We start from the raw sequence: 18,084 nt of genomic DNA on the forward strand, positions 1-18,084 counted from the left end.
TGCTTATATCAGCTGTGCAGGAAGTCAAAAACTTGTCCCTGTTCCTCTCTCAGCTTTCTCTGCCATGGTTTCAGTCGATTAAGCTGCCACTGGAATTTGCAACCACTCCCTGAGAATTTGGCTCCGACTTCTTACTCCTGCTGAGCTCACTGAGTTAAGCCACTTCAAAATATTTCAAAAAATTCAAAATAAGCCACTTAACAAACCTTGTTATCTTCACCCTTAATGTTATTTGAAAAAAACTCTATTCTGTACAGATATCCTGACCAAATCTAACCCACGACCCCATTACCAATGTTCTTGTAGTTTAAAACTCTTGTTAATTTAACAATAAACTCACAGATATAAATAGATTGAAAATCCATCTTTAGACAAAAATCTGATCCTTTAAGTCATTTTATTTGTTAAAACCACATTTGAATTACTGACTTTTTTAAAAGATGGATTTTGGACGGACATTGTGAGCCTGCACAAAGCCTATACCAGAGCTGGAGGTAGGAAGTAGATGATGTGCACTGTCAATGGCAGGAAAATATTTTCAAATTGAAATAAACCTGGAGGAATAAGCTTCTGCCTTGGAGGAAAATTACCCTTGAAATTAAACTGGTTAGACTTCAGTTTGAGTTTCTGCTCAAATGTGTTTGGATTATTACAGATATGACATTGTCCATGAACCAGTGCAATTGGGCAGTGTAATGTTTCCTTTTTCTATGCATTATATAATATTCACTGATGTACTGAAGACCAGAAACTTGATGCAGATTTGTTAAAACGGCTGAAAACATTAGCATTTTCAGTAAGTGTTTATCCCTCGGTTTGTAAGTAGCCTGATTTTAGGTCACTGACAATGACTTAGAAAGCAATACTGAACTACTTACTAGTTTCATTGGCATACCTGTCAGTTTCTTGGTAAATTAGGTTTCTCTTAACATGTAAAAACTTTTTAAAATGCTTATGCCCAAGAAATGGAGAGCCATTTGAAGATCTTCCTCAATTGGGTACAATCGGTAGAAGCTTGCCAGCTCAATATTATGATTTGAGGGTGTTAGGACAACGCTGGCTTGAGGCAAGGTGATACTTAAACTGGTGTTGAAGATCATATTTATGCTTGACTTATCTTTTAAAATTCCCTGACCTCTCAAGCTAGTTCAGCCAGTTTTACCTGGATTGTGCTGATAAAGCCAACATAAACCAATGGAAACTGTCTTCCATTTTCGGAGAGCCAATGGCTGGGTGAGCCAGATTTCTCTCTTTTGCTTTTAATATTTCTACAAATGTGGTTCTCAAGAAATCCTCATGACCTAATAATGAAAAATGAGTTCCTCAACATGTTAACACACAATGTGATAAATAAGATAACTGCTGTCCAAAATTACACCATGTTTTTCTCTCTTTGCAGATTTGAAATCGAAATTGAACCGCTCTTTGTGACTTTAGCTTTGTATGATTTAAAGGAAAGGAAAAAGGTGATTATCAGTGACACTCAGTGAACTTGGAGGCTTTGAGAGGTTTGGATGTTCCCATTGGTTTCCTGAGATTCAGCACTTGGACCATAAGCCAGGATTCCTGCCATTTCTGCACATTTTGTTTATGCCAAATATGCTTCATGAGAGACAAAATTTAAGCGGCTTGCCTGTAGTGGACTATTTTTAATTGATAACAGCAGAAATTATCAGTGGTTTGTGCAGTTAATGCCATTAAAGTCCAATAGAATGTAGTGCATTTCATGTATATTAACTGTACGTACAAGGTTGATCCTTTGTGGTCAGAAATGGTCTATGTAGAGAATGTCAGCACTGTGCTGGATAACTATTTGGATAAGTGTTGATATCCTTCTGTCATGGCTTGTTCAAAACAGTTGGAACATATCACTGGATTTTCAAATGCAGATTATCTTGTGCATGACTGGTTCTCTGGGTGTAGTTTTCAATTCCTTTTTCACTCCTTGGCAATTTGAGGCTAAAATTTTTGGTGGTCTTAATGCAAGATAGCTCTTAGTAAAGCTTGGTGAAATGAGGGGAGTATCTGAAGCTCCATGAGACCATACAGCCACTTAAGGAATATTGTGAAATCAAGTTTGAAGGAGTTCATGCAGCAGTCTTTGTCAGTCTAGAGATTTCAAAGAGGTGGGTTAAGTTTGTCATTACTGTACATATATTACTTGCACCAATTACTGTCCATTTGCAATTAGAACTTTACCTTATGGCAGCTTAAACATAGCACGATGCTCAATAATATCAAGCTAAAATATTAGACCTAACAAAGGTGATTTTAGGAGCAGTCTAAAAGCTTGGTTAAAGATGGTTTTAAAGAAAGTGAGAGGAAGGGAGAGAAGGAAAGATTTAGGGAAGGAATTCCACAGCTTATAGTTTAGATGACTGAAGACATTATCACAAACGATGGCATGAAGGGAGTGAGCAAACCTGTTTGTCAGTTTACAATCTGAGTCTAAGGCTGAGTAAATATTTGTGCAGTACATCATCTATCCAGTAAACTGGAGGCTGTATGCTCTGTTGTACCCCTGAGTTATACTATATTAACTGAAATATTGGGTAACAGGACTTGGTGACCTAATAAGATGATTAGAAGGGCGATTGGTTATCGTGAAAGCAAGGAAGTATCAAGTGTTTATGAAGAAATAAGCAAATAAGAAAGTAAAATAATAAAAAAAAGAAATTGCTGGAAATAGCAGATTAGCCAGCATCTGTGGAGAGAGGAACATCTTGGGCCAATAACCTCTCATTAGAATGTCATCTTATAAAAAGGTAATCGACTTGAAAGGTTCATATTGTTTCTCTCTCCACAGATCCTTCCTGACCTGCCGATTATATTCAGCATTCTCTGTTTTTAATTACAGATTTCTAACATCCATAGTATTTTGCTATTGGAGGAAGAAGACAAGTTTGAGAGTATTGAGTGATATCTGTTTCTGGAATGTTGTACTAATCAATGAACAATTTTGATATCAATTCTGTTCTAGCTGATTTTGCATTGATTAATAATGCTACTTTCCTGTAGGTAAGACCTACTTCAAACATTTGTGGCTGACGTGTCAATCACAGAATCCCAGTGGTCCAGTTGCTGTTGCCTAATTGGCACTGTCCTGGAATAGGCTGTCCATGGGATGCTTTTTTTTCCAATGTCTCTGATTAAGCTATTGAGGAAAAACAATTAAATAGCCTAATAATAAGTCTCTGTTCACATAACTTTAAACATTAAATTCTACACTGTGATATAATCTGTTCTGTTTTCATAGATTTCAGAAAACCTTCACTTGGATCTCAATTCTGAAGAATTTCGAGAAATTATCCAGACACACAATGAAGATCCATCTTACTTCAAAAAGGCCATCTTCTCAATCACTCAGCCCTCTTCTGAAATCTACCTGGTCATCAAGGTACTGTCTGTATTAGAACCATTACCAGGTTTCTGGATAAACACATGACCATAAGAGCTTTAGAACATACATAGACCATATTTTCTTTTCTGTCTGTGAGGTCGTATATTCTCTGTTAAGTTTTCTGTTTTGCTGCTTACATATTTTATGATTTGTCACCTCTGATTCTGACAAACAATTTAGTTTGTTGCCCTGGAGAAATTGAAACAATTTGTATTGTGTTTTAAAGCCACAAGCCAATGATTTAAATTAGAAGCAGGATTAATTAGTTGCAACACAGCAGCCTTGGCACTTCCCCCTGCACTACTTGTACTCTCATATTACTCATCGAACAATTGTCCATTGTTCTAAATGCTTCAAGTTTATTTCCTATCCATCTCGAAGGTTTACTCTGTACACCCACAGCTTAGGGATTAATTAATACTCTTTAACATAGAACTTTGTCAAATGCCCTATCCAATGGGATACTTCTTCCTTAGAGATCAGCCTTCCAGTCTTCTGCCACTTTATTTCTATGTTCAATTCTCATTCTGATATCTCTTGTCTTTAGTGCGTACGTTGCCCCAGTGATGCCAAACATAACTTTCCATATTACTTTCATATTTCCTTAAGACATAGAAAAGGCCATTCAGCCCATTGTCCATGCTGACTCTCCCACTTGCTTCCCCATAACCTTTTCTCTCAAGGAATAGCATCTCATCTTCCAGCTGACCACATTATAGCTCTTGGGATTTAGTAGTTAATTTAACAATTTTGGATAATCCTTTTTTTCTTCATAGATGTGGCTGTAACTTTCTGTTTCAATGTGTTTCTTTTTTTTTCTTTTCTGTTTTTTAAAGTAACTGTTGCCAAGAAAACATTCATCTTCACCCTAATGTAGACATTCCCTCTCTTCTGCTTGCAATTTTAAGCATGATTATTTTCTCGCTTTTCCAATTCTGATGATTTTTAGAAAAGGGTTTGAATCTGACCAAGACCTAGATCAGAACAACAATACAATGTATAAACTTCATTTGGTGGGTTTTTCCATCAAGAATGAGCTAGTCTGGCATCTTAGAGTGGTATTCGTAAAGTCTCAGGATGCTCTGATTCTCTCTGATGCAAACCATATACCATTAAAATATTGGAACAAAAATCTGCAGATGCATTATGAACCTTCAGAGCATTCATGTACAGAGGGATCTTTGGGTGCAAGTCTATAGCTCCCTGAAGGTGGCAACACAAAGAGATAGAGTGGTAAAGAAGGCATGCCACGTGCTTGCCTTCATCAGTCAGGGCATTGAGTATAAAAGAAGTCATGTTGCAGCTGTATAAACCTTTGGTTTGGCCACATTTGGAATGTTGTGTGTGGTTCTGGTCACCACATAATAGGAAGCATGTGGAGGCTTTGGAGAGTGGGTAGAAGATGTTCACCAGGATATTGCCTGGTTTGAAGTGTATCAGCTATAAGGAGAGGCTGGACAAACTTGGATTGTTTTCTGTGATGCGTCAGAGGCTGAGGGATGACCTGATAGAATTATATAAGGTTATGAGAGGCATAGATAGGGTAATTAGTCAGAGTTTTTCTCCCAGGGTGGAAATGTCAAATATTGAAGGCATAGATTTAAAGCGAGAGGAGTCAAGGTTAAAGGAGATTTGTGAGGCAAGTTTTTTTTACACACCGTGTGGTAGGTGCCTGGAATGTGCTGTCAGGTGAGGCAGTGGAAGCAGATATGATAGCAACATTTAAGAGGCACTTAGACAGACACATGAACAGGTAAGGAATAGAAGAACATGGACCATATTCAGGCAGATGGAATTATTTAATTTGGCATCTTGATCACCGCAGACGTGATGGGCCGAAGGGCCTGTTCCTGCTGTACTCTTCTATGTTCTATGCTGGAAATCTGAAACAAAGATAGAAAATGCTGGAAGCATTCAGTGTCAGTGCAGAGAGCAGAAGAGATGACAGTTCAGGCTTAGGACCCTACGTCTCCATTTTCTCTCTCTTTAAACTGCCCTCATTAATCTATTAACCAGGTGGCTCTGTAAATGTTGGAATCACTTTGGCAACCCTGGCCTCACCCATATTAGAGATATTCCTTTTGTTTTGTCCATCCCTTACCACCCTCTTTGCAACTTAAAACAAATCTGTTTTCTCATTTTTCCGGGTCTGATGAAGGATCTTCAACCTGAAACATTAACTCTGTTTCTCTTCCTACAGACGCTGCCTGACCTGCTGAATATTTCCAGCGTTTTCTGTTTTTCATTTCAAAACCTCTTCTGTTCTATTCCAATTTCCTATTCAGAGTTATAGAGTCATAATTATACAGCATGGAAACAGGCCCTTCTCCCCAACTCATCCATGACGACCAACTTGTCTATCCGAACTATACGGCCCATATCCTTCTAAGCCTTTTCTATCCATGTACTTGTCTAAACATCTTTTAAATATTATAATTGTACCTGCCTCTACAGCTTCCTCTGGCAGCTCATTCCATATACTCACCAGCCTCCGTGTAGTGGGTATATACGTATTTTATGTGACCTAAAATATCACAAGCCCATTTCATTTTTATTTTGGTAAGGTGAGATTGTCCTAAAACATAAATGTCATTAAATTTGAGGTGATACATTTTGATTAAAAAGAAAAATAATTTATCTTGCTGGATGTATTGATACCAGTCATTAGGTAGATTTATGGGCACACTGCTCAGGACCTTGGCACAAAAAATACAAATGGACTTGTTTGGTTTTTATCTCGTAGTGTGAGCTATGAAAATGAGTTCATTGTTTAAGAGATAATGTTTCATTTAGAAAAACGTAATATGATCAGGCAAGGTGAACATAGTGCAAAATAATAAATCAAACGTGAAAGGAAAAAAATGGAATAAAAATAGGAAAAATTTAGTCTCTTTTGAGTCATGCAAATATAAAGTTATGTAATAGGAACATATGAACTTATGAGAGGATGGGAACAATAGGATGGGAAATTATGATTGTATGTGTTCCTCCTCTGATTCTTCTCTGTACTCTTGTGCTCCTTTTTCAAACAAACCTTCCTTTGTAACCACATGACATTCATTCATTCTTTGCTGGAGCTCTTTAAAAGCTACTTGAACAATAGATGGGGTCCTATCTTAACATTTCATTCAAAGGATGGCAGCTTTAGTAATCCAAGACTCCACCTCCCAATGTGAGTGAGAACCCAACTGACCCAGACCATCTTAAGGTTCAGACTGTGTATGGGAGTCCAGACCGGCTGTGTATATTCTGTTTTGATGTTCATTTTTTTCCATGTCTCCTACATTCATCATATCTTTATGTTTCCTGCAGGTGGAGAAGGTCCTTCAGCAGGGCAGCATTGCTGAGTGTGCTGAGCCATACATGACCATTAAAGAGTGTGAAACAGCCAAGGTACGTGACAGGAATCTCCCAGACCCCACGCTTCCTCCTCCCCCATGTCAGCGCTAAAGGAATGTCTGTGGCAAGTGACTGGCCTTCCTGACTCCCCAAAGCTTTTCCAGCATCTACAAGGCATGTAACAAGTATGAGGGAATACTCTCCACTTGCCTGGATGAGTGCAGCTATAACAACATTCAAAAAGTTTGATATCAAGCAGGACAAAGCAGCCTGCTTGATTGATGTCACATCAACTACTTTAAAGCATTCATCCTCCCATCCAAAGACGTACTTTGGCTACAGGACCTCCCATTAATGCTCTGCAGTATTCGACTTGGCTATTCCAGCAGCACTTTCCAAACCTGTGACCTGTGCCACCACGAAGGCCAAAGGAAGCATGTGGACAGGAACACCATCATGTGCAGGTTTCCTTGAAAATAAATATTGGCAGGACACCAAGGATAACCCATGTGCTCCTCTTGTAAACAGTACCATGCGATTTTATACCTCCAGCTGAGAGCGCAGATGGGGCTTTGAGCTTAATGTTGTAATGAAGGAAATGTGGTGCCCAAACTACACACTGCAGTGTCCCACACAGGGTAATGTGACATCTTGTTTTGTACGTTGGTTGCCCAGGACAATTCTGAGAATTCATTTGTCTTAAAATTAATAAAATGGGATCTTTTCTGTCCACCTGGAAGGGCAAATGGGCATCAGGTTAATATTGCTATTGAAAAGCAGCATTCTGTCAGTGCAGCATTCCATCAGTTCTGCACTTTCTGTCACCCACATTCAGTATCCTTGAACTCAGAAAGGTTGTGACCAAGAAGCAAGTGTGTTACCACTAGATTATTTATGGCTGGGTTGCTTTGTCTGCTCAACACGATGCCCTTTGTCTATTTATTGTGGTCTTTGCTGGGCTTTTGCTATCCCTGTAGATTTTCCTCTTGGTCTTGAACAAAACCCTTGAACTTAACATTTTTAAAATACCTTCCAGAGTAAAGAAAAAATTGGAAAGCTTCGGTTCCAGGCAGCTTCTTTCTGCCAACGCCTGAAGTCCTATCGGATGCCTTTTGCCTGGGCGGCTGTCGATCTCATGAGCCTGATTTCCACTAGTGGATCCCAGAATTCACTGGACAGGGAAGCCAACATTGGAGGTAATCTAATCCAAAGGGGAAAAAAAAAATGTTCATTTGAGGTATGGAACGAATGAGGAATTGAAAGAAATTAGCATTAATTTAAAATATGTATTGTAGAAATTAATTATCCAGAAGCCGATAAATCCCCAGGGCCTAGGTCTAGAAAGAGAAAACTGATGAGATAGTGGATGCACAGGTTGTCAGACTCCTATGGATTCTAGAATAGATCCCAAATATTGGAAGAAAGTATTCTAATGAGATAAGAAATGGGGAAATATAGATCATTTAGTTAGATGTCACTAGTTGGGAAAATGCTCTAATCTATTACAAAGAAAATGGAAACAGGGCAAATTGATAACAATAATAGGATTGGGCAATGTGTACGTGGATTTATGTTAGGAAAATCGTCTTTGACAAATAAGAGAGTTTTTGATGATGTATGTGGCAGAATGTTAGGGGAGAGGGGCAAGCTAGTCGATGTGGTGTACTTAGACCTCTGGAAGATCTTCAATAAGGTACCACAGAAGAGATTATTAAACAAAATTGGAATACATGGGATTGTAGGAAAATACACGTGTGGTTTGGAGATTGATTAGTGGGGAGAAAATGGTGAGTGGGAAGAGTCATTTTCAACTTGGGAGGTTGTGATTAGTTGGATGCCACAAGTGTCAGTGCTGAGCCCCAGCTGTTCACAATCTATTTCAATGGATGGGGGATGGAGTGTAATATATCAAGTTTTCTGATGATAGGAAGATGAATGCCAGTGTGTGTTGTGAGGAGGACACAGAGAGGCTTCAGACAATATAGACAGGCTAAGTGAATGGGCAAGAGCATTGTAGATGGCATACAATGTGAAAAAATGTGAGGACATCAACTTAGGTTCAGAGTTTAGTATAATGAGAGGTGATTTCATGGAAATGTACAAAATTATTCTGCGACTTGACAGGGTAGACGCAGAGAGGATTTTCTCCCCTGGCTGGGGTGTCTGGAACCAGGGTGCACAATCTCAGAATAAGGATTTGGCCATTTGGACTGAGGTGGAAGAAATTTCTTCACTCATCAGATAGTAAATCTTTTGAATTCTGTACCCAGTTGGGCTGTGGAGCCCCAGTCACTGAATATTTCCAAGAAAGCTTGATAGGTTTAAGAATATTACTGGAATCAAGGGATATGGATTTATGAAGGGAAATGGCACTAGGGGTCTTATTGAACAATCGAGTAGGCACGACTCCTCTTTCCATTTTTGTTCTTTTTTTCTTAATTGGCCTCTGCCAGGGAAGGCAATAATCAGTTGGAGTTCCTAACTGCCTTCATATCAGTCTGCATTTGTGTTATTGCCTACTCGTGCTTGTGTGTGTAAATGTTATTGCTCGGTGCCACTGTATTTGTCTGTCTTTATATATTGGGTGAGGACAAGAAGAGCTTTAATTTTGATTGTCATCAAGCTTGTTAGTCCAGTACTTCCAGTCTAGATTCATTCTTGATAAATGATATTTGGTTGTGGTACAGGGAGGAGGAAGATTACTGCTGGAAGAAGTAGGTTGGGAAGGGAAGGCTTGGTGCGTAATTTATTGGTTTGTATTTCTTTGATTTGGATACCATGGTTTCAGCATAGTTGCTGAAAGTGGCTCCACCATAGATTCAATACCTTTAGCCCATGGTGGTAAGATTCCAATCTAGAACTTATACAAAGATCTGATAAGTTCTGTTTTGTTCAGAGGTTCAGATCTAGCATTCAGATGTGGGCTAGACAATGAGTTACCGCCATAAAGTGGCTCTGCCATTAGGATCCATGCCATCACCTCACGCCATCACCTTTGTGGCTTGGTATCAACATTTTCACCGGTGAGGCCCTTGAGTACTCTAGAATATTTTGCTACACTTTTAGCATATACAGGATGGCAGGTTCTAGTTAGGACTTGCGTTCAGTCTGTGTTGGATCATCTGTTTTCTCAGGTAGTGAACCAACTACACCTGATATTCCCAGGTGGCCTGTCATCCAAGTATTAACCAGCTGGATTGTGCTTAACTGGGTTCTCCCACAAAGTACTATGAGAATGTAAATGTATTTCTCCTCTCTGCTACATTAACAGTGTTACATAAATGAAAGCTGTCATTGTTGTCATTGACATTGCTGGTGCTAGATGTGTGATGAAGTTGTTAATCCAAATAATGGTGCAATTTTAACCTAACCCATTCAGCCAGGATATTGTAAAACCCGACCTGATTTTGCTCACTGTTGGACAGGGTGCAAATTGAGCTTTGCAGCTAATCCCATCAGTTTCACACTCACTTAGGTAGGTTAATGTTATAGAATGATCCAACACATAAAGACCAACATGGCCCATCATTCCTGCACTGTCTCTGCCGAAAGTGCTGTTCAATTAATCCTGCCCTATTGCTCCTTACAATATAACAAAATAGCTCATGATCTTCAAGATTGAGAAATGTAATGGTGTTTAGTTCCTGTAAATAGTCCTTTGTGTTTTTATGCAGGCAGTGGGACTGAGGTGCGTTCACATTCACTGGACAGCAAGTGCAACATCCCCTTATTACGACCCATTCAGTATAATCTCCACGTGTTCAATAAACAGGTATAGTGATTGCACAGTGTCATACACTCCATCTCAGACTGTCTGTATTTAATGTACAGTTTGCTCTCAGTGGGTTACTGACCTGCTTCCAGTTTCAGGCAAAAGTTCCTCTTCAGTCAGTTTCTCTACCTTTCTGTGGCTTTACAACTTTGAATGGATGTGTGTTTGTATTTAAGGTGGTGTTAGTTCACTCCCCTCTAGGTCTTCAGCCAACACTTCTGTATGTAAGCCTGCTCAGTGGACTTGGACTGAGAGTTTTCCTGACAGAGCAAGCAGTGCAAACCTCATCCACCTAAACCAATGAACCGACTTTGGGGTGATTTGGTGTCTGCCTAGTTGTTGTTTTTGTCCCAAGCTCATAGCACGAGAAATACTCCTGTTTCTTACATTGCTTATGGAGTGGGAGGAGAGGGAAGGGAGGCTCTCACTTCCCAACTCAAATTTAAAATTCTTGTTCTTCTCTTTAACTCCTTCATTGGCTCCTACGCTGTTTGAGCTCTCCATTCCATCATCCCTTGTTCATTTCCCTTTTCCTTCTCCATTGGCACCATGCCTTTATTCTCTAAGGTTTCAAGTTCTGGATTAACTTCCCCAACTAATCTTGCTGTCTTCTCCTTTTAACTTCCCTTAAAATCTCCCTCTTCAGTCAAGCATTCAGTCACCTCCACAAATGTATCCTTCTCTTGTTCAGCATTTGTTTTCTTGACCTCTCAGATGCACACTGGGACATTTTGTCTGCTGAAGATGCTTGGACAATGGAAATTGTTGCTTTATTTAATGATATAACAGCGGTGACAACTTTACAAAAAGTAATCATTGCCCTTTCTGCAATGTTATGCCCACCATGTATCCCAACAGAGGAGCACATGGTAATGGCTGTGACAGGCTCCTTGTTTCTGAGTCACAAAAGTTCTGCAGCTTATGAGCCCAAATCCAGGCTAAACCTCTAAGCAGGAAGGAAGTCTGCACTGTCAGAGATGCATTAACCCTAACTCTGTCTGTTGGTTGGAAAAGATTCAATGCTTGTATTTTTAAGAAGTGCAGGTGAGGAAAGGGAGGGAGGGGGGGGAAATCTCCCTGGTATTCATGCCATTGCTTGCCCTTCCCCAGCCTCACCTGGAGAGTAAATTGTTTGCAGGACCTCATTTGCACAAATTATTTGTTGCATTTTCTAGATTACAACAGATGCAACATTTAAAAAAAAAATTCTTTGGTTGTGGAACTCTTTCAGATGTATAAAGATGTTAATTAAATGCAAGTTCTTGTTTTTTTTCACTACAACTTATCAATGTTGAAAAGTCAACTGATGGTCACAGAAAGTTTTGATCTTTTTAATATGTAGTGAAATAAGCTTTCTGATGATTTCAGTTTTTCAGATCAAAGAACCTGTGCAGATGCCCATTCTGAGAGGTTTAATCTCTTGACACTATTGTATATGTGGAATAATTGTTCAATGAATATTCTGTTTACTCTCCCTCCACACACCACCCTCAACAACTAGTCAATCTTGAGCCCAGTCTCAGAAACAGCCTCTGTCACATTTAACCCATCATTGTCACTCATTTCATAAATCTAGGCACATATTGAATCATTTGCATTCTCCTAGGGCTTAAATTCTTCACGATTGACCCCATATTTTGTTCTTTGCCCCACTGGGAAAGATTGTACAGGAGAAGCCCAGAAGTATAGCAGTGCCTTATTGTGTTTAGTGGTTTGTCTTGGTTCTTGCAGCCTGGTTGGCAGCCCTTCAGTGTCATCCATTGTCAGAATTTCAGAGAAAGATTGTTTGGATAAAGGATCCTTTGCATTATCCAGGAGGAAGATAAACTAAGTGATGAAGACCTGATGAAGTTTATCGCAGATGAGAAAAAAACATCTACTTTACTGAGGCGACAACGGAGGATTCCAGGTAAATGTTAAAACTGTTGTTTATGGTGCCTCAGAATCTTACAACCTTCAGCACATCCTCCTGATCCCTGGAGATTCCAGTTACTGCCAGAGTTCCCTGGAGATATCACATCCTGCAGTACTTTTCCTTGATCCCTGGGAATCCCATGCCTTGCTGTACCTTCCCTTGTCCCGAAACCATGCAGTGTATTGCAATGGTCTTTGTAAACCTTGTGCTCTGGAGCAGGAGACCTGGACATTTGTATGACTGGGCTTGGGGGTATCATTTGCAATGCCTTTCTTTATAAAGCCAAGTGTATCTTAAAATGTATTATAAGAAAAGTAAGGAAAAAACTACTGAGAAAACTCACCTGGAGGCATCCTCTTAGCTTGGTTTCATGCTCTCCACTGCACTACTATACTGGTGTATTGGGAGATTCATTGTTGTTCAGCCATCTGTTTTCAATATGGGTGCTGGTGGGGTTGATTGTGGCTGTTGGTGGAGGCATTGCTGGTGCTGTTGGGCTGTAGTGCTGGTTCTGGTGGGGCTGGGATACTGGTGAAGCTTGGGTGCTGATGGGGGTAGGGTGCTGGTGGGACTTGGCTGTCGGTTGAGTTGGGGTGCTGGGTACTGGTGGAGCCAGCTGCTGTTACTAAAGGTGCTGGGCACTGGTGGGACTGGGACACTAGGTACTGGTAGGGATGGGTACTGGTGGGACTAGGGTGCTGGTGGGATTGGGTGCTGGTGTTGATGGGGTGTTGTGCTGACCATCTGGGGTGATGATGGGGCATGGGTGCTTGTGCTAGTGGGACTGGCCTGAATGTTGGTTTGAATATGTGTTCACAAGATTCTCTCTTTTAATTTGAAGGAATTTTTCGATTCAATGTGTCCCACGTTAATGAAGCACCGGCCTTCTGTTTCAACCCTGACTTTTTGGAAGTAAGGGCATCCAACAGGGAGAACAGAGATCTAACTTTGGAAATTTTAGAATTCCCTGTGTCAGGGTTTTCCATTCCACATACAACGTATAGGTAAGCTTTCAATCCCAAATGAGTTCATACATCTGAATCAGTCTGGAAAAAGCTTGCATTTGGGTGACTCTGTGTGGTGTCCCGGTACTTTCTGGCAGCCTGTGACATCACCCTAATGCTTGAGGTTGTGGCACATGCAAAAGTTTAATGTTTGAGAACTTCAAGGTAGCCAGGGTCAATGTGTTGCTCATGACTGTGGAAGTGGTTGAGTTGGGAGGAGGTGAAGGATGGGGGTAGGAGGCTGGAAAACTAGGAGGTGATTCCCTGGGAGTAGGTGCCTGCATTACTGAGGGTGCATTGCGGCAGTACTTGGGGTAGTGGATGGAGTGGATGGCACTACTGGGGGAACAAAATCAGAAAATGCTGCAAATACTCAGCAGGTCAGGCAATATCTATGGAGAGAAAAACAGAGTTAAACAGTAAGGGTCGAAGACCTTTCATCACAACTGGAAAATGTTTATAAAACATGCAGAGGGGTAGGGAGGAGTGTTAGTGATGAAGTGGGATCCAAGAGAGGGTGTCTGGAGGTGTAAACAGAGGGAGAATAGAGGATAAAAACAAAAAAAATCATGCTGGAACTCTAAGACACAGAACACAGCAGATGCTGGAAACCTGATAATAAGGAAAATGCCGAAAAAGCCCAACAAATCAGGCCATAACTGTGGAGTAATAAGGTTATATCAAAACTAGTCTGAGATTGAAAAGCAAAAGCCTGCAGGTGCTGACAATTTGAAACAAAAACTGAAAAGGCTGGAAATGTTCAGCAGGCCAGGCAGCATCTGTAGAGGAAGAACCAGAGCCAAAGATCCAGGTCAACAACCATGAAAGGTTGTTGACTGAAAACACCAATACTTTGAACCCTCCTTCCCACTGAGCACCCACAGCAGGATGGGGGGGGGGGTGCAAGAGAGTCACAATATCAGGGAAGAGGGGAAGGGACAAGGTAGGTTGCAAGAGATGCCATTACTAGGGGAACAGTAAAACTATAACATTATAAGGGGAGGAGGAGAGAGGCAAGGTAGTGCGTGGGGATGGAAGAAAGGGGAAGTGGTCCTGTTAGGTGGGGAGGAGGAGATGTGTAAAATGAGAGCTGTGGGTTTATGGATATTGGAAGGTGACGTTAGGTAAGGAGAGGAATTGGTGAGCTTTCCGTTGTTGTATCTGAGTGATCAGTTACAAGCTGACCTAAGCTCAGGACTAATTGGTCCAATTTACTCTCTGCTTAATTAAAGAACATTCCTGCATTAACGATTATTGAATGGCAAAAAATATTTGAATACATTTCTTAAATCATCCTTCTCATGAAGGTGCATCAGTAGCTAGTTCCATGTTTTATTGGAGCTGATTTTCCAATGGTTTAGATAATTTGAAATGTTAGGAAATTATTGAGTAAAGAATGTTTAATATCTTTCTTTCATTACTTTGGAACACTGAGATTACATTGACATCTGGCCATACTATGGATTTGAAATGTTTGATTAATTGAAGCTGAAAAGTACCTGCACTTGGCACAGAATCTGACCTACTGGAATTTTGCTCTCTGTATGTGGATCTAATCAAGCAAACAGCCTACTATAAACCAAGGATTTTAAGTTGCAGAGAGCAAAAAGGACGGGGAGAACAAAATGGTTAGGCTATGGTTGCGTCATGTTAGATTAAAATGTTACAGGGCATATTTAGATTAAAGTATATTTGCATATTACTATGGTGCATTCAGTATTAGTGGCTTTTCAAATCATTTGATGGTATGGTCCCAAATTGGAAGAGAAACAAACTTTGACTGAAAGTGAACAGTTTAATGGCAAGATATGGTTGTCCTGCCCCCTATGTTAAATATGCTAACTGGGAAACGATTGCACAGCTCTGTCATCCAGCCACTAGTGGGTTGTGGCACTAAGGGGCTGGTCTTGTGGTGATGTTGACTGAGAGCCTCGAAGTGCAGAACAATCCTTCCTTTATTGTGTTGTTCATCCCTCCAATGATGAAGAAATTTCAGTGCAGTGATGATTTCCTTATACGAGTTAAGTGAAGGAGTTATTTTCACCATATGATGATCGCTGGAAGGCTGCATAACAATTAGAGTTGTAGCTGGTTTGTGTCACACAAGGAGAAGTGCCTTCCCATTCCTTGCAATTAACTGAGGAGAGAATTGAGGATCCTGATGGCTAAGAGCTGGTGTCTCTGAGTTGTGCTGATTTGCAGAAACCCAATTTTAATGCTCTATGTCAGTGCTGCCAAAGTGGTGGTAGGACTGCAGCTGTTGGCTATTAGCAAGGAGAACTGATGAACCGTCTTCCCTTTAGATGGTTTCCATTGTAATTCTTACTCTTGTGAAACACACTAGGAAACTGCCCCTTAGTCCCACAGATGTCACTCATACATCCTGTGCCATGCCCTGCAGTGATTTGTACATTGACCTATACCTCCATCTTCATTGGGTCTTGATGCCAATAGCAACCAAACATCTTCTTGCTCTCCCTACTGCCCCATCACCCCTTCCACAAAAAGGTGTACTTCATTATACCAAGAGCTATATACAGTAATCCACATTAGTGAGATTATGTAACCAACCGGGAAAATGAAACCAATTTGAGAAGTGCTCTCTTTAAAAGAAACATTTCTTGTTTAAAATCTGTTTAATATACCTTTGTGATATATTTTCAAACTTCCTTGCAAATATGGAAAGATTTCTGATCTCCAACAGAGAATATTTCCCTCATGACAGAACCATTTTACTTTCCAGCTACAAGACCAATATAATAATCAATAATTTCAGACATTACTGGAATGCCATGAAATCTGCTCAATGTCAGCATGACAGCTATCTACCAGGATTCATACTGTGCTCTGGGTAGGCAATGGGTGTAAACACATTTAGGAATCAAATTAAAAACGACATAAGGTTCCTGACGGGAGAGACTAATTCCACTCTATCAATTCTTCTTAGTTTACCAAGCATATCCTTTCCTAACTTCTTAGTGTGAACTATCAATGGAGTTACAGCTTCCAGAGACACTGATTTCCTCTGGTATTTCAGCCAAGAGTTTGTTCTTCACTGGGGGCCCAGAGAGTGCATGAGATGTCCTGAGTGGTCAGTCTCACAGGATACCCCATGACCAAAGTTGAGTGTGGTGCTTTCTTCACCTGATGTATTCCACTTGGGCATTTTGAGTAGATAGAAGTTACCTGGGTTTGAAAGGTTACTACAGATAGACTGAAATGCAGAGTTAGGTCACAATGAGATCAGGCTCAAGGGGCCAAATGACCTACTCCTGCTGTGGAATACACACTTGAGAACAGTTCTACTAGCTGATTTGACTTTGCCGGTCCTTGGGGCTAATTGTTGCATCGGCGAGCTTCCAGCACATTTGCCTGGAAATTCGTCCCAGGACAGTAAAGTTAAACATATTATAAAGTAGCATCAGTGTGCTGTAAATACTGTCTGCTCCAAAATTCATTCCATTGACTTACGATATAATTAGGTTGAACTTCTCAGCAGCTGTATTTAATTTGCTTCTGCCATCTTGTGGTTATTAACTTGAATCCTGAAGTTGCATTAATAAGAGCAAGTTGCTCCACACTGAGCTAAAATAACTTTCAATAACTATTGGATTTATGTCAAGATATTGATCATTTACTGCTACAGTTTTCAATGCTTAGTCAGTTTCTGTGACAAAATGATTGTGGACAAGTACTGGGGGCTTGCAGCTTGGTTCTCATGGGCCATGACTTTTATTCCACATTCCTCTGTGAGTTTGCAAATGTTCCTGGATATCAACAGATGCATGCAACATATTATAAGGAGCGTAAATGGTAGGAAATTTTTCCCCACAGGAGAGGTATCTGAAAATGGAGGGCATAGCTTCTTCACATGCACATGGGTACCTACTGGGTTCTGCAGGTTACAGGACTTCGCAGTGCAATGCATGTGATTTAGAAGGAACCTCCTGGAGCAGGTCTGACCCTAGGATTAGGATATCAGCTTGGCCAGATTATCTCTCAATTAGTCTCCTGCCAGCTCTCCTCCGCAGGATAGCAGCACCATGGTACCAATCACTACCCACTTCTCCAAACTGGTAGTGATCACCACTTACTGACTCAACCCCCAGTCCTGAATGGCTTCCTTTCCCCCTCCATCACCATTGATCACAGGCAACCAATGCTCACCCCAACATCCCTTCTGATCCACAACTCCTCTCCATCCCCAGCCCCTCTTTCCCTAGATCCCCCTGATCTGATCCTTTGGCATACTCTGCGCTGGTGCAGCACACGAGGGCCTTTCCTCAGGTCAGGCCATTTCAGTTGAGTCCCACACTTTAGACCTCAGGTGCTATTAAATTTCCAGTGGGCCCACAGTCAAAAATGTTATTAAGTCATGGAGTCCAACAACACAGAAACAGACCCTTTGGCCCATCGTGCCAATGCTGACTATCAAGAACTTGTAATCCCATTTACTAGCACTTGGTCTGCAGCCTTCTTTGTGTTGATGGAGTTCAATCCGGAGAAGTGTGAGGTCGTACACTTTGGAAGGACAAACTCCAAGGCAGAGTACAAAGTTAATGGCAGGATTCTGGGTAGTGTGGAGGAGCAGAGGGATCTGGGGGTCCATATCCCTGAAAGTTGCCTCACAGGTGGATAGGGTAGTGAAGAAAGT

General features: G+C 40.8%; 1 protein-coding gene across 3 annotated transcripts in view; it reads left to right on the forward strand.

The window, feature by feature from the left end:
* The window catches only part of LOC127582385 (dedicator of cytokinesis protein 7-like), a 151,379-nt gene that overhangs the window by 25,041 nt on the left and 108,254 nt on the right, over positions 1-18,084 (forward strand). For all 3 annotated transcript variants that reach the window (XR_007958109.1, XM_052037571.1, XM_052037572.1), the window contains exons 8-14: positions 1,400-1,466; positions 3,257-3,397; positions 6,713-6,793; positions 7,776-7,935; positions 10,414-10,511; positions 12,327-12,420; positions 13,268-13,430. Coding sequence is in view for 2 of the 3 variants with exons in the window: in XM_052037571.1 (XP_051893531.1) it covers positions 1,400-1,466; positions 3,257-3,397; positions 6,713-6,793; positions 7,776-7,935; positions 10,414-10,511; positions 12,327-12,420; positions 13,268-13,430 (804 nt within the window). In the remaining variant the exon portion in view is untranslated. The remainder of the gene's footprint in view (positions 1-1,399; positions 1,467-3,256; positions 3,398-6,712; positions 6,794-7,775; positions 7,936-10,413; positions 10,512-12,326; positions 12,421-13,267; positions 13,431-18,084) is intronic.

The sequence above is a fragment of the Pristis pectinata genome, chromosome 24 (genome assembly GCF_009764475.1).
Source record: "Pristis pectinata isolate sPriPec2 chromosome 24, sPriPec2.1.pri, whole genome shotgun sequence".
Taxonomy (NCBI): Eukaryota; Metazoa; Chordata; class Chondrichthyes; order Rhinopristiformes; family Pristidae; genus Pristis; species Pristis pectinata.